A 14,541-nucleotide genomic window follows, 5' to 3' on the forward strand; every position below is an offset into this window, starting at 1 on the left:
TAATCTGAGTCAGCTGCGTGCAATGCAGGTTCTACAACCACTATACTATCTCTCGGCCCTTAAAGAGATCTATTTTTATTTTAGTTTAGAAGTGTTTTGGGGGTTTAGAGATAGTACAGCAGGTAAGGTGCTTGTTTTGCAGGCACTGACCCGGGTTCAATCCCTGGCACCTTTTAGTTCCCCTAGCCAGTGATCCCTGAGTGCAAAGCCAGGAGTAAACCCTGAGCATAGCTGGATGTGACCCAGAAAAAAAAAAGGGGGGGGTTTCTAGCATCAGTAAGAACTATAGGTGTTTTATATCTCTATTTAAAGATACTAGTGGGGGCTGGAGCAATAGCAAAACGGATAGTGTGTTTGCCTTGCACGTGGCCAACCTGGGTTCGATACCCAACATCCCTTATGGTCCCCCGAGCACCGCCAGGAGTAATTCTCACTAAGGTGCAGAGCCAGGAGTAACCCCTGTGCATCACCGGGTGTGACCCAAAAAGCAAATAAATAAAATAAAGATAATGGTTTGCACAGGACAGGGGAGGAATGGGCCCTTCTCCTTCCCCCTGCCTCGATGAGACTCTGAGATGACGCCACATCCGGCCACCATCTACTTAAGCTCCCACACGGCCATGATCCAGAGACACAGAAACGAATCTCAGACCAGAGAAATTTGCTGCATCGATCTCTTCAGACCCTAATTATTGAAATTTTAGAATTCCTAGAGTGTGCGGTCATGACATTATATTGTGTCCATAACAAGCAAAACAAAACACATTGTCTAAAAATAATAATAAAAAAGATAATAATGGTTTAAATTTTCTTCATCTCATAAACTGAAACCTATTTGAGAATAGTTTCTGATGAAAATTTTCCTTTTAAAAAATTTGTGTTCCTTTCAGGAAATAGCACACTCCCAAGTAAAACAGGATGCTGTATTGCTGCATGAGAAACTTTATGAATTGGAGTCCCATCGAGATCAAATGATTGCAGAAGACAAAAACATGGGATCGCCAAAAGAAGAGCGAGAAAGATTACTTAAGCAGGTAGAAGAAGACCAATCATATGCATTTTAGTGTGTCAGGTCTTGCTAGATGTATGTATTTGTTTTATTTAGGGCATACAAATTGAACAAAAAACTAGTATGAGTTTATTGTTCCCAAAACAGTGAAAAGTATTGCCTAAATTAATATGAACCACTTAAAAATCTAGTTTTCCATATTTTTATTTAAATACTATTTTAATATGGCCTTCATATACATTTGACTAGTTTTTCATATTTCAGTTTTTTGGTAGGTAATGGGGAGTTGGTTTTGGGTACCCCACCCAGTGGAGTTCAAGGGCCATATTCCACCCTGAGGACCAATAGGTGATCAGCTTCCTGCAAGGCAAGCTCCTTAACCCCTGTTTTGTATTTTTTTATTTTATTTTATTTTTTTTATATAGGAGTACTGCTATTTATTCAGTCACTGATTAGCTGATTGAATTGGGCATGAACACCTTACTTTCTTTTCCATAATTTTATTTTTTTTCTTTTTATATTTATTTATTGCATCACTGTGGGAAAAGTTACTAAGCTTTCAGGTTTGTCTCAGTCATACAATGATCAAACACCTTTCCCTTTACCAGTACTCATTTTTCACCACCAAGAACCCCAGTATACCCCCTCCCACCCTCCAAATGCCTGTGAGGCAGATGATTTCTACTTAACTCTTCTCTACATTGATTACATTCATTATTTCGACAAAAGATGCACCATTATTGTTTAGAATTTCTCCCCCAACAATCAGAATTGCTGAAAAGGCATTGTGAAATACTTGTTTTCTATAGCTGGTATGAGAATCATATAATGTCATATAATGATTTTGGATTTCTGCAAAGAGCCAGATCATTACGAGATTGGTTTTTGTGTGTCTGGTGTTAAGGCTGTGCCAGAGAGCCACTCGTGGGGGGCAACTCATGACCTCGGTAGGGTGTGAAGGACGAGCTGGTACCGCCCCTCTTCCCATGAGACTGCAGTTACCCTGTCACCGCCAGCTCATACTTGGCTTTCCTATAAGCTTTGAGGTGGCGGCCAGCTTGCTGCCCGGGGGCGGGGGGAGGTGGAAGGGAGCAACACCCTTTCCCTCTCGGGGAGGCATGGCACCATAGTTTAACGCATGGTCCATTCACTTTTCTGCCGCAAGCTGCCGGGCTCTGGATTAAGTCCTTTTGCCTCTGGAGCCATGGCCGTTCTGGAGAGCTGCTTGTGGGAGGCAACTCATGACCTCAGTAGGGAGTGAAGGATAAGCCGGTACCACCTCCCTTCCCATGAGACTGCAGTTGCCCCGTCACGACCAGCTCATACCTGGCTTTCCAATAAGCTCTGAGGCGACGGCCAACTTGCTTCCGTGGCGAGGGTAGGAGAGGTGAGGGGGGAGAAAAAGGCTTAAAGGAGCAACACCCTTTCCCTCCCTGGGAGGCATGGCACCATAGTTTAATGCATGGACCATTCGCTTTTCTGCTGCAAGCTGCCGAGTTTTGGATTAAGTCTTTTTGCCTCTGGAGCCATGGCCGTGCCAGAGAGCCACTCGTGGGGGGCAACTCGTGACCTCAATAGGGCATGATGGACGAGCTGGTAGCATTCCTCTTTCCATGAGACTGCAGTTGCCCCATCACCGCCAGCTCACATCTGGCTTTCCTATAAGCTCTGAGGCGGTGGCCACCTTGTATGCGGTCCAGATGCATTTCTGCCAAAAGCCACTGGGTTTCGAGATTTGTTTCTGAGTCTCTGGGATCATGGCCGTTAATCAGCTTGATCAGGAGCCAGAGAGGCTGTTTGTAGGCAGCAAGTCGGGGTCTTGTTGGGATGGGGAGGTGTTGGGTAACATTGCTTTGTCCTTCAAGAAGCTTAGGTTTTATCTGGTTACACCCATTAATCTGGTTACACCCATCAATCTGGTTACACCCATCACAGTGCTCCTGAAGCACTTCCACTTCCATTGTGTTTACATGTAAACAAGTAAACAGTCTTCCCTATGCTCTCCTTCCCACCCAGTTAATCAGCTTTCCCCTTAATCAGACTTTGTTAATTTGTAAGATCAGTTTCCCAGAAATCTATGATTTTATATGTATGAGTGAAATATTGCCTTTCTCCTCACCTTATGCCTTATGAACAGTTTACTTTAAAGTAATATCCTTTTTGTATAGATACAGGAAGACCGTTAACATTATGCTTTGTAACTTAGGATTTGATTGGCCTTGAATATTATTCACTCCCGGGCATCTGCTTTCTCGACTTAAGCCTCAGTTGCCCTTAGTTCCTAACACCCCAAAGCAGGGTCCCGATGAGGGACTGAATGGACCCAGGGCAAGCAGTGAGCTACCCTGGCAGCGAAATGGGCCAGGCCAAAGTGCCACGATTCTTAACTATAAGTTAAGAGTTTGATCATGGACAAATGCTGTCATGATCCAAGGTAACGACAAGACTAGGATCCTGCTAGGGGTGGGAAAGACTATCTGGCCTGAGCACCGTAGTCTGAGATCAAGATGGCCCTAGGAGAGCAATTCTATAAGTTTAAGATATTTCTTACTGTATCCATACAAAATGATTTATATTATATTTTATATGCTTGTCGGACAAGGAGAGGAGAGGCACGCCCATGGGATTCTGCTCTAGGGTGGGTCCTCCTGCTGAGGAAGGATCTGTCCTAGGAGCGGTCTTCCCTGAGGCTAAGATTTCTACCCCTGTTGATCTCTACCCCTATTGATTGTGACCACACCTATGTGTAATTGTTTCCCCAATTCCTCATGGAGAGAGGATTTAACTGTACTGGAGGAGTGGGCTGGGGGGAGAAGGAAGAAGAGAGTTCAGAGAGGATCAGAACCCAGACTCCAGAGAAGGAGGATGAAGGGGAATGGAGAAGGAGAATGAAGTAGCTGGGGGAGGAAGAATGGGGGCAGAGACAGGAGGAGAGATGAGGAGAGAATCAGAATAAACTATGACTAATACCTACCAGCCTGGCCCTCGTTCCTTCCTCTGCCTGACCATCGCCATCGACCTCTCCGGGGTGGGAGAAGGGTGAGACTACCGAACGCGGGCGGCGGGAGAGATAGAGCCGCCACTGTGGGTGCCGTGCCCCATCTTGTGTGAGTTTACACAGGGAGGAAAGGGCCAGTTCCACCCCCATCTGGTGAGGCCCCGTGTGACTCGTCACCGCAGGCCCAAACCTGACTGTCCTGGGGCCTCTGGAGGATGGCGGTCATTGGGCTGCCAGGGGGAACAGGCTAAGGCCTGAAATCTATTCCCACCTGGATTGGCCCAGTGCCAGTAACCTACTGCAGGAACAGGACGCATTTCTGCCAAAAGCCTTTGGGTTCAGAGATTTGTTTCTGAGTCTCTGGGATTATGGCCGTTAAACAGTTCGATCAGGAACCAGAGAATCCTTGCCTCCAATTATATAGCTGAACCGGAGATGGTTTGTGGGTGTGTCTCCAACATACCTAACTTTTGGTCGTTTACTTTCTTGGTAAACTTTGCCCCAAGTTTTTTGGGTCTGGCCAAAGGCACAGCAGCAATTCTGGGGTATCTAAAAGTCTGACGGTGCCATCAGGCTGCTGATGCACTCACGTCACAGGTACAGATTGACCTGCTGGTGGCACCGTACCCCCATGTTTTGTATTCTTATCTCCTGTTTTGGATCCAATGCACATATTTTGGGTTCTCTCAGGAAAAACTTGAAATCCTACTGGTCAATAATTCGTCTTATTTAAGATCTGTCCCATTATTTGTTTTGGGTCTGATATTTAGAAAATTAAGTCTACTGACTTGTTATTCTTACTATCAATGCCTCTATAAAATTAATAGAAGTGAAATGGCATATGAATTCATGATATATCAAAGGTCATATGACTTAGTAATTTCTTGCTATTCCAAGGATAACTTTTATAGTTATAATTAGCTTATTGTTTGTCCTGACACACCCTAACTATAATGTCCTTAGAACAGCTTTCGTCATGAGTCTATAAATAAGATTTATCTTAAATTGAAGCCAATGGATTTAGAAGAATCTTAGGGATATCCCGAATTATTGAAGCATAGAATCATCTTACAATGCATTAGAATCTAGAACCTTAGGAGTTCCTTGTAAAGAGATGATTGGAGGTTGAAAGGATAGGACTATCATAAAATACAGAAGACTAGTTAATTTAAATTTCAGATAATCAATGAGTCACTGTCACTGTCACTGTCCTCCGGTTCATCGATTTGCTCGAGCAGGCACCAGTAATGTCTCCATTGTGAGACTTGTTATTGTTTTTGGCATATCGAATACGCCATGGGGAGCTTGACAGGCTCTGCCCTGTGGGCAGGATACTCTCAGTAGCTTGCCAGGTTCTCCCAGGGGGACGAGGGAGTTGAACCAGGGTTGGCCAAATGCAAGGCATACACCCTGCCAGCTGTGCTATCTCTCCAGTCCAATCAATGAGTAACCTTTCAAAGCAAATTTATATATAAGGACAAGTATATTTTAGATATTGTATGGTATATTACATAGCCTTGAAGTCACTATCTAAAATACTAATGTTATAGAAATGCTAAATCTTGAACTCTGCTTTGTTTTTATATTCACCCCATATGCACATGGGGTGGAGAGGGATGTTGGAAGAGACTTTCTCAGAAATTCTAGATGTTTATATAAACTAATTTTAATGTGACGATGTAATAAGTTCTTGATGTCATGTGCATAGGTATGGACATACCAATGACCACTCTTCCTATTAGAACGAAGGAAAAAATCTATGAATAGGTTTTTCTCTTTATGATAGTCTTAACAATGAGTTATCCTATAATCAGCATTGTTTAAGCTTTATATACCTGCCAACCAACTCCTGTCATGCATACTGGTCCATTAACCAGTAGTTAAAACCAAGACCAAGGACCAGTGTTTTCTTTTTTTTTTTTAGACCGGTGTTTTTCAACTTACTACACTTGTGGGTCTGCAGACTGGTATCTGAAGAAAGTTGCCTTAATTACTACTCTCTTTTTATGCTTTTTATAGGTCAAAGAAGATAACCAGGAAATAGCCAGCATGGAAAGACAGTAAGTACATTTATACTAGGAAATTTTTACATGCAATTTGTCATTTAAAATTTTTTTCAATAGTTTTCACTATGAATAATCATGCAAGTTTCAATATTATTCACAGTTTTAACTATATCTTGTATGTTTAGTTAAGAACTCCTGAACAGCATAGTTATAGGGCTTTTCCAAAGCCCTTTTTCTGGTGAGGGAGCAGGGGAGGTTGGTTGCTTGCTTGCTTTCATGGAAGTATGTATGTTTGTTTGGCTTTTGGGTCACATCCTGTGCTGCTTGGGCTACTCCTGTGCTTAGCTTAGTGTTCAAGGGATGCCCTTAGAGTCTTGGTTTCAGACTTCAACCTTCAGCATGCTCAGTGGTGTGGAGCTACTCCCAGTGCAGTGCTTGTGGCCGCCCCCAGTGGTACTTGGGAAACCAAACCTAAGGCTCTAGCTCACAATGCATCACCACTGGCCCTTTGAGCCATCTCCCCCTCCACCTTTTAACTTTCTTTGAAGCACAGAAATTTTGAATCCTGATTATATCAATCTTATCTATATCTTATTGCTAGTATTTTTTTGTCTGAATAAAGAAATAGCATTTCTTTATGCCTTTAAGAACTTTACACTCTGTGGGGTATGGTGCCGCCAGTAGGTCAATCTATACCTGTGAGGTGAATGCATCAGCAGCCTGACTTCTAGATACTCCAGAATTGCTGCTGTGCCTTTGGCCAGACCCCAACAACTTGGGACAAAGTTTACCAAGAAAGTAAACAGCCAAAAGTTAGGTATGTGGGAGACATACCCACAAACCACCTCCGGCTCACTATATAATTGGAAACAAGGCCTCTTTGATTCCTGATCAAACTGCTTAATGGCCATGATCCCAGAGACTCAGAAACAAATCTCGGAACCCAGTGGCTTTTGGCAGAAATGCATCCGGTCTCCACAGTAGGTTATCAGCACCCAGGTGGGAATAGGTTTTGTGCCTTGACTTATTCCTCTTGGCAGCTTGGTGGTCACCATCCTCCAGAGGCCATTGGACAGTCAGGTTTGGGCCCACAGTGATGAGACACGTGGGACCTCACTGGATGGGGGCAGAGCCCAGCCCTTTGATCCCCACCCCAACAAGGCCCCTGGTCGCTGCTCACAAATGCCTCTCTGGCTCCTGATCAAGCGACTAATGGCCATGATCCCAGAGACTCAGGAACACCCAGCAGGTTTTGGCAGAAATCCCTCCAGATTTAATTGTTAAAATTTCAGAATTCCAAAATCATGCAGCCATTACTGCAGCCACACAACATCATATGTTATTCATAACCAGCAATAGAAAACAAATTTTCTATGGCAGGCTTTTCGGCAGATCTGAGTGGTAGGGTGAAATCCCAAATAATAATGTTGGGTCTGGTGTCAATATTGAATATAATCAAAGTATAGAGAGAGTAATGTAGAAAGCATCTGCCCCACAGGTACGTGGAGGGTGTGTGATGGGGGTATACTGGGGTTTTTGGTGGTGGAAAAAGGACACTGGTGAAGGGACGGGTGTTTCATCATTGTATGACCGAGACTTAAACCTAAAAACTTTGTAACTGCTCTCCCGTTAATTCAATAAATTTATAAAAAAAGAAAAAGGTGGAGTTTATGCCCAATTCTATCAGCTTAATCAGTGGCTGAATAATTAGCAATACTCCTACATTTAAAAAAAAGAACTTTATATTCTGTTTAGATCTATGATCAGTTTATAAGTTAATATACATGCTATGAAATAGGATTCCAATTTCATTCTTTTCTTTATGCATATTGAGTAATCCCTGCACCATTTGTTAAATATTTTTTCAATAAATATTAATATTGCCTCCCGTTTAATTTTTTGGCACCTTTGTTAAAAAAGTATAAATAGATCCAATATCTTATTTCTTGACTAAACAATTCAATTCCATTTCTACATATGTCTATTTTTAGTCCAATACCACACTATTTTGATTTCTATAGCTTTGTAAAGAGTAGCACTTTGTTTTTCTTTTTTTTTTTTGCTTTTAGGTTTTTGGCTTTTTGAGTCACACCCAGCGATTCACAGGGTGTATCCTAGCTTTGCACTCAGGAATTACTCCTGGTGGTGCGTAGGGGACCATATGGGATGCTGGGAATTGAACCCAGGTCAGTCGCATGCAAGGCGAACACTTTACCGACTGTACTATCACTCCAGCCCCAAGAGTAGGACTACCTTATTTATATTTTTAACACTTCAGTTTTCTACCAATGGCAATTTTTCTGATTTTTATATTTTCCAACTTAGTTTTTATAGAGCTGCAAAAAGAATATTGCTGAAGGTTTTTTATTTATTATAAATCAAGCTCAAAGAAGGCTAGAGAATACTTTGTTGTTACAGGCAGATAGTCTGAAAATTTATTTATTTATTCATTTTTGTACGTCCTTTTTAAAAATTTTTATTAGTGAGACACCATGAGGTACAGTTGTAGACTTACAAACTTTTGTGCTTGGGTTCCAATTATACAGTGATCAAATACCCATCCCTCCACCAGTGCCCATTTCCCACCACCACGGATCTCAGTATCCCTCCCACCCCCCATCCCACCCATCCCACCCTGCCTCTGTGGCAGGGCATTCCCTTTTGTCCTCTCTCTCTTATTGGGTGTTTATTGAGACCCGAATATAACATTCACTATCACTATCATCCCGTTGTTTATCGATTTGCTCAAGAGGGCACCAGTAATGTCTCCATTTGTCCCTGCCACGTGCTAGTGTAGCCCGATGGCATATTGGGGGCTCTTTCGGGGTCAGAGGAATGAGGAGCATCATTGTTACTATTGTTTGCATATTGTCTATGCCACGGGTAGCTTGCCAGGCTCTGCTGTGCCGGCGGAATACTCTCTGTAGCTTGCCAGGCTCTCAGATCCAGAGACTATAAAACCAAGCTCCCTGAAGAGAACAATGCAGTCTCCTGCCCCCACGCCTGGCTGTCCTCTCTGGGGCCCCTTGGAGGGTGACAGGTTGAATTTCCCTCTCCACCCTGAGCAGAGCCCTGACAGCTAAAGACCTCCGAGACCCAGCCACAGCCATGCTAAGATCACTCTCCACAGGCTCGGACGAGCCTCACACATGAAGGAACGGGCAGAGGAAGCCAGGTGTGCGGGACCTGGGGCTGAGATCTCCAGTCCTGCTCCATTCGGGACTGGGCCTCCTCACCCAGATCTCCCATCTTCTGGTAGCTAGACAGTTGCACCCACCAACTGCCATGTAACCCCATCAACAGCCAAGATCCAGAGACTATAAAACCAAACTCCGAGAAGTTATTTTCTAGTTCTCGTTCTCAGAATATAACATTAAAAAGAATTAAAAAAAATTCTCTTAATTTGATTTGGGCTGGAGTGATAGCACAGCGGTAGGGCGTTTGCCTTGCACGCAGCCAACATGGCCAATCCAAGTTCGATTCCTCCACCCCTCTCGGAGAGCCCGGCAAGCTACCGAAAGTATCTCGCCCGCACGGCAGAGCCTGGCAAGCCACCCGTGATGTATTCGATATGCCAAACACAGTAACAACAAAATCTCCAATGGAAACGTTACTGGGCCTGCTCGAGCAAATCGATGAACAACGGGAGGGCCTTTACCTTTACCTTTACCTTAATTTGATTTAGTATTCCCAGAAAAGGAATACTTAGAAAAGATTTAAGACTTACTGAAGTCAATTATTTTTACTGAATATTTAAATTTTTTCATGGCTTCATTAAATTATATTTTCAACAGGTTAACAGAGATAAGAGAAAAAATTAATCATTTTAGTGAAGACATCAGACAACTTGACATGGATTTAGAAGAACATCAAGGTAATTTTTCTGATATTTTTATAGTATATAATAAAACATAAATAGCAATATTGGTTTAATTGTCTCTTTGGTTTTGAGTACTCTATTAGAATATATAAATCAAAATAAAAATTAATGCAATTGCAATTAATATAATTAAAAATTAATAGTATATATAAAATAAAATTAATACTAAGATTATAAGTAATGTTCATGACATCTGGTTGAAAATTTGGAATAAACTAAAATAGTTATAAAATGACAAGAATTTATTTTCTTCTGTAGCACCATCCTCCCGTTGTTCATTGATATGTTTGAGCGGGCACCAATAACATCTCCATTGTGAGACTTGTTGTTACTGTTTTTGGCATATCTAATATATCACGGGTAGTTTGCCAGGCTTTGCCACGTGGGCGGGATACTCTCGGTAGCTTGCCGGGCTCTCCAAGAGGGGCAGAGGAATCGAACCCAGGTCAGCCTCATGCAAGGCAAACGCCCTACCCGCTGTGCTATTGCTCCAGCCCGTTTTCTTCAAACTTTTAAAAAATAAATTATTTAAACTTGTTAAAGATTTCTAAGTTCTATTTTATCATTCTAGTCAACAGTTAATTAAGTAGGATAACTGTTACAGTTTATGGAAGTGTGAGGATAGAGTCACCCAGAAAGAAGGAATTCCCTTGGCACTTTAGTAATGGGTCTGTGTGGTGTGTGGTAATATGTATAGACATTTACTTTCTTGTATATCATTGATCTTGGTTGGGTCTTTTGTTTTTTGGTTTTTGCTTTCTGGTGTTTTGAGCCATACCCAGTTGTGCTCAGGGCTTATCACTCCCTCTGAGCTCAGAGATCACTCCTGGCAAGGTTCAAGGGTCCATAATGGGCTGCTAAGGATCAAACCCAGGTCTACCAAATGCAAAGCGTGCACCCTACTCGCTGTTCTATTGCTCCAGAACCTGTAAAACATTGTTTTATAGATGTGTGTATATTTTTGCTGAAACAGTTATTATATCATCATTGTTATTGTTGTTAATATTTGCTATACTGACATCTGCACTAAATTTTCATCCCTCTCTTTCTATACAGCTATATATAGTATGTGAAAGTGCTTTATCAATGCTACTTACTATAAATTTATTATTTTTGACTAATTTTATTAAAATTTGTAAAAACACTAAGGCACAGTGGTTTAGATAGTTATTCATAACTGAGTTTCAGGTATATAATGTTCGAACAATTCTACCAGTGTCAACTTCCCTCCACTCTTGTCCCAGGTTTTTTTCCCCACCCTCAGCATGCCTCCTTGACAGGAACATTTTTAGTTTGGCTATTGTAGTTTGTATCACATTCTGACAGTATTGTTGGCTCTTTAGGATATAGTTTTTGCCATCTAGATAATAGCTACTTCTAAAAGTTCTAAAAGGCCTGATCTGTAGTATTACCATAATCCACAAGGTGGAGCTAATTTTCTAGACATCTGCATAGTAGACTAGCCCAAAACAAAGTTCAGTGATGTTTCCTTAACGGAATTTTGGGTGTTATTACAACAAATCTTCCCTTCACTTTTTAAGCTTTAAAAAGTTTAATTTAATTTTCAAACAGTGTCTAAAAATGCAGCTCATAAATTTGATTTTGAACAAAGAAAGTGGGATTTTACAGAAAAGAAATCAAGAATTTCAAGGCACAAGGACTCCTCTCCTTCAAAATCACTGCTAAACTAGAAAAGAAAACTTGTGTTACCAGGAATAATCTTAAATTAGAGTTAAGGATTCTCCAAGTAGAAGTTATATAGACTGTAATGCCATTTCAGAAATAGTCTATTCAGCTTACCCAAAACATCTACAGTTGCCTATCTGAAAAAAAAAAAAATTAGGTTAAAATAGTTCAACAAAATTAACACTCAGCATATGAGCCCATTATGATTTTCTGGTATGACAGTAAAAGAAAAATATTGTGTTATCATAGAGATTGTTAGTTCCTTATTGTATTCCCCTTTTACAATATTAATGAGAGGAAAATATATATTACTGCAAAGAAAATTTTACATATAATTGTGATAAGTTTTTGTCAATTATTAGTAAATACAGTCAGTGCCATTGTCCTAATGGCATGAGCATTTTATTTCTTCAATGCATTTCTGTATTTACAAACAGAATTTTCACAACTTAGTATTTGTATCTTCAAGACTTAATGTTAAAATGCAATCTAGCATCTATAATGACCTTTGTTTTGCAGATGGTAATGTAGATATATTTCCAAACCTTCCATTTGAGGGAACTTATGAAAGGTAAAAATTCTAAGTCTCCAAAGGACATTTTATTTTGTTTTTAATTTTTTTTTTATTTTTTAGTGAGTCACTGTAAGGTACAGTTACAGATTTAAAAGCTTTCATGCTTATGTTTCAGTCATACAATGACTGAGTACCCATCCCTCCACCAGTGGTTGTTCTCCACCACCGATGTCCCAGTATCCCTCCATCCACCCACTGTTCTCCCTCTGACAACCCCACCTCTGTGGCAGGCGGATTCCCTTTCTCTCTCTTTCTCTCTCTCTCTCTCTCTCTCTCTCTCTCTCTCTCTCTCTCTCTCTCTCTCTTTAACTCATTAACACTCAGCATTTAATCTCTCTCATTTTAAAATGCACTTAAAGAAATAGTTATAGGTAGTGAAAATTTTAAGAAACATCTTTCATTTTTCCACATCATGTTAAAATTTCTCTAACATTTTTTTTCTCCCAGCTGCATTTCTTCACCTCTAAGAGTGACATAGATAAAATGGATATATTGCTTTCTTTGATGTCCTCAGTTTTCTGTAGTTTTTAATTTTGCTTCAAATTGTTCATTATAAATTTAATTTGGTGTTTCTATTTGATCCCTCCTCCTCTCTGCAATTGCATCAATAATTTTGTTCCAATCCTCTTGCTGGCACTTGATAGGTCCATTTCTATATTTTTCAAATTCATATGAATTATCTTCAGTAAGCTCTTTTGCCAGCTGCTTTCCGGAATGTTTTCATCCTGACTTAAGAGAATTTCACTTCTTTTAAAAGTTCTTATAACCCTTGGATTTACAGAATCTGAACACCTTACTATCATTGTGAAAGAATATAATGCAGTGGCTATGGTCTACCAGACCACAGAATTCATGTTGCCCACCGTCATTATATTCTTTTCTATTTTTTTTTTCTTTTTCTTTTTTGGTCATACCCAGTGATGCTCAGGGGTTACTCCTGGCTCTGCACTCAGAAATTACTCCTGGTGGCCCTTGACCATATGGTATGCCAGGAATTGAAAACAGCTCAGCCATGTGCAAGACAAACACCTTACCCGCTGTACTATTGCTCCAGGCTTGTCATTCCTTTATTTTTAAGAGTACTATATATTCCTGAAGACCAGCTAGATTTGCTTGTATAAGAGTGAATATCATATGCTTATTAATATAACACCAAAAAATCTTACTGCTGCATTGTGGTTAATGTATATCCTAATAATGTCATGATGGAGAACCATTACATTATTATAAGCTCTGAATGAACTCATTTTAACTTAATATGTGTTCTTTTTTCAAGAAAAATGAAATATAAAATACTGCTGGTTTTTTGTTTTGCTTTTTTGTTTGTTTGGGTTTTTTTTGTAGCATTCTTCCTTCTACTCAGTTCCAAGCCTAGGTCAAGTGCTTTTACTCTTTGGTGGTGTTCAGTAAAATGGAATATAAAAACTAAATAGTTTTGTTCATAGTTTTGTTCAGTTTTATTCTACGATTAGAATTCCTACATTCAAAACTGGGCTGTGCAATTTTACTTATATGTACATACTACTTGACCTTCCTGTACCATTATTTCCTCGTCTTTTTATTTATTTATTTTGTTTTTGGGCCATACCCAGCAATGCTTAGGGGTTACTCCTGGTTCTGCACTTAGGAATTACTTCTGGCAGTGCTTGGGGGACCATTTGGGATGCGGGGATCAAACCCAGGTCAGCCGTGTGCAAGGCAAATGCACTCCCCGCTGTACTATTGCTCCATCCCCATATTTCCTCATCTTTAAAACAGATAATAATAGTGCCTCTTGCCTGTTCAGACTATTGTGGATATTAGATGAATAGAGTATGTGTATAATGTATAACCCAGAATAGCATACAATTTAAAAAGTGCACACAAGACGCTGGAGAACTAGCACAGTGGGTAAGGATCTTTTGTGGCATGGTACAACCTCTTTTCATCCCTGGCACCCCAGAGAGTCCCCCACTCCCTGCCAGGAGTGATCCCTGAACACAACCAGGAGTAAGCCCTGAGCACTACCAAATGTGGCTCAAAAGAACAAATAAACAGAAAAGTGCACATAAATGTTAGTGTCTGTTAGTAGTTATGCTTTTATGAACAGAATAAAAATTATGCAGCTTTCACTGAAGACATTTTCTAAAACAAATTTTGGAAGTATTTTCTCCAGGATATACAAATTAACCTATATAAATTGTATTATCTAAAATTTCAAATGGCATTTATTACTATTCAAATGTTTCTCAGTATGCATTGTAAAAAGTAGGAGGGAGGTAGACTGAATGTAAAAAACTGGAATTTTATTGAACCTCTACCAATATTGAAATAGGGGTGGGGGAAGAGACCGTGTCCTGACTTAAGTAAGCACTGTGTCCTTCCATTGTTCATCAATTTGCTCGAGCG

At 40.5% G+C, this 14,541-nt stretch overlaps 1 protein-coding gene across 1 annotated transcript in view; it reads left to right on the forward strand.

The window, feature by feature from the left end:
* Positions 1–14,541, forward strand: part of IFT74 (intraflagellar transport 74) — an 87,483-nt gene that overhangs the window by 42,105 nt on the left and 30,837 nt on the right. Inside the window, exons 11-13 of the mRNA XM_056116983.1 lie at positions 891–1,034; positions 6,027–6,067; positions 9,808–9,887. Coding sequence (XP_055972958.1) covers positions 891–1,034; positions 6,027–6,067; positions 9,808–9,887 — 265 coding nt within the window. The remainder of the gene's footprint in view (positions 1–890; positions 1,035–6,026; positions 6,068–9,807; positions 9,888–14,541) is intronic.

Source organism: Sorex fumeus, unplaced genomic scaffold, assembly GCF_029834395.1.
Source record: "Sorex fumeus unplaced genomic scaffold, SorFum_2.1 ptg000034l, whole genome shotgun sequence".
NCBI classification, from domain to species: Eukaryota; Metazoa; Chordata; class Mammalia; order Eulipotyphla; family Soricidae; genus Sorex; species Sorex fumeus.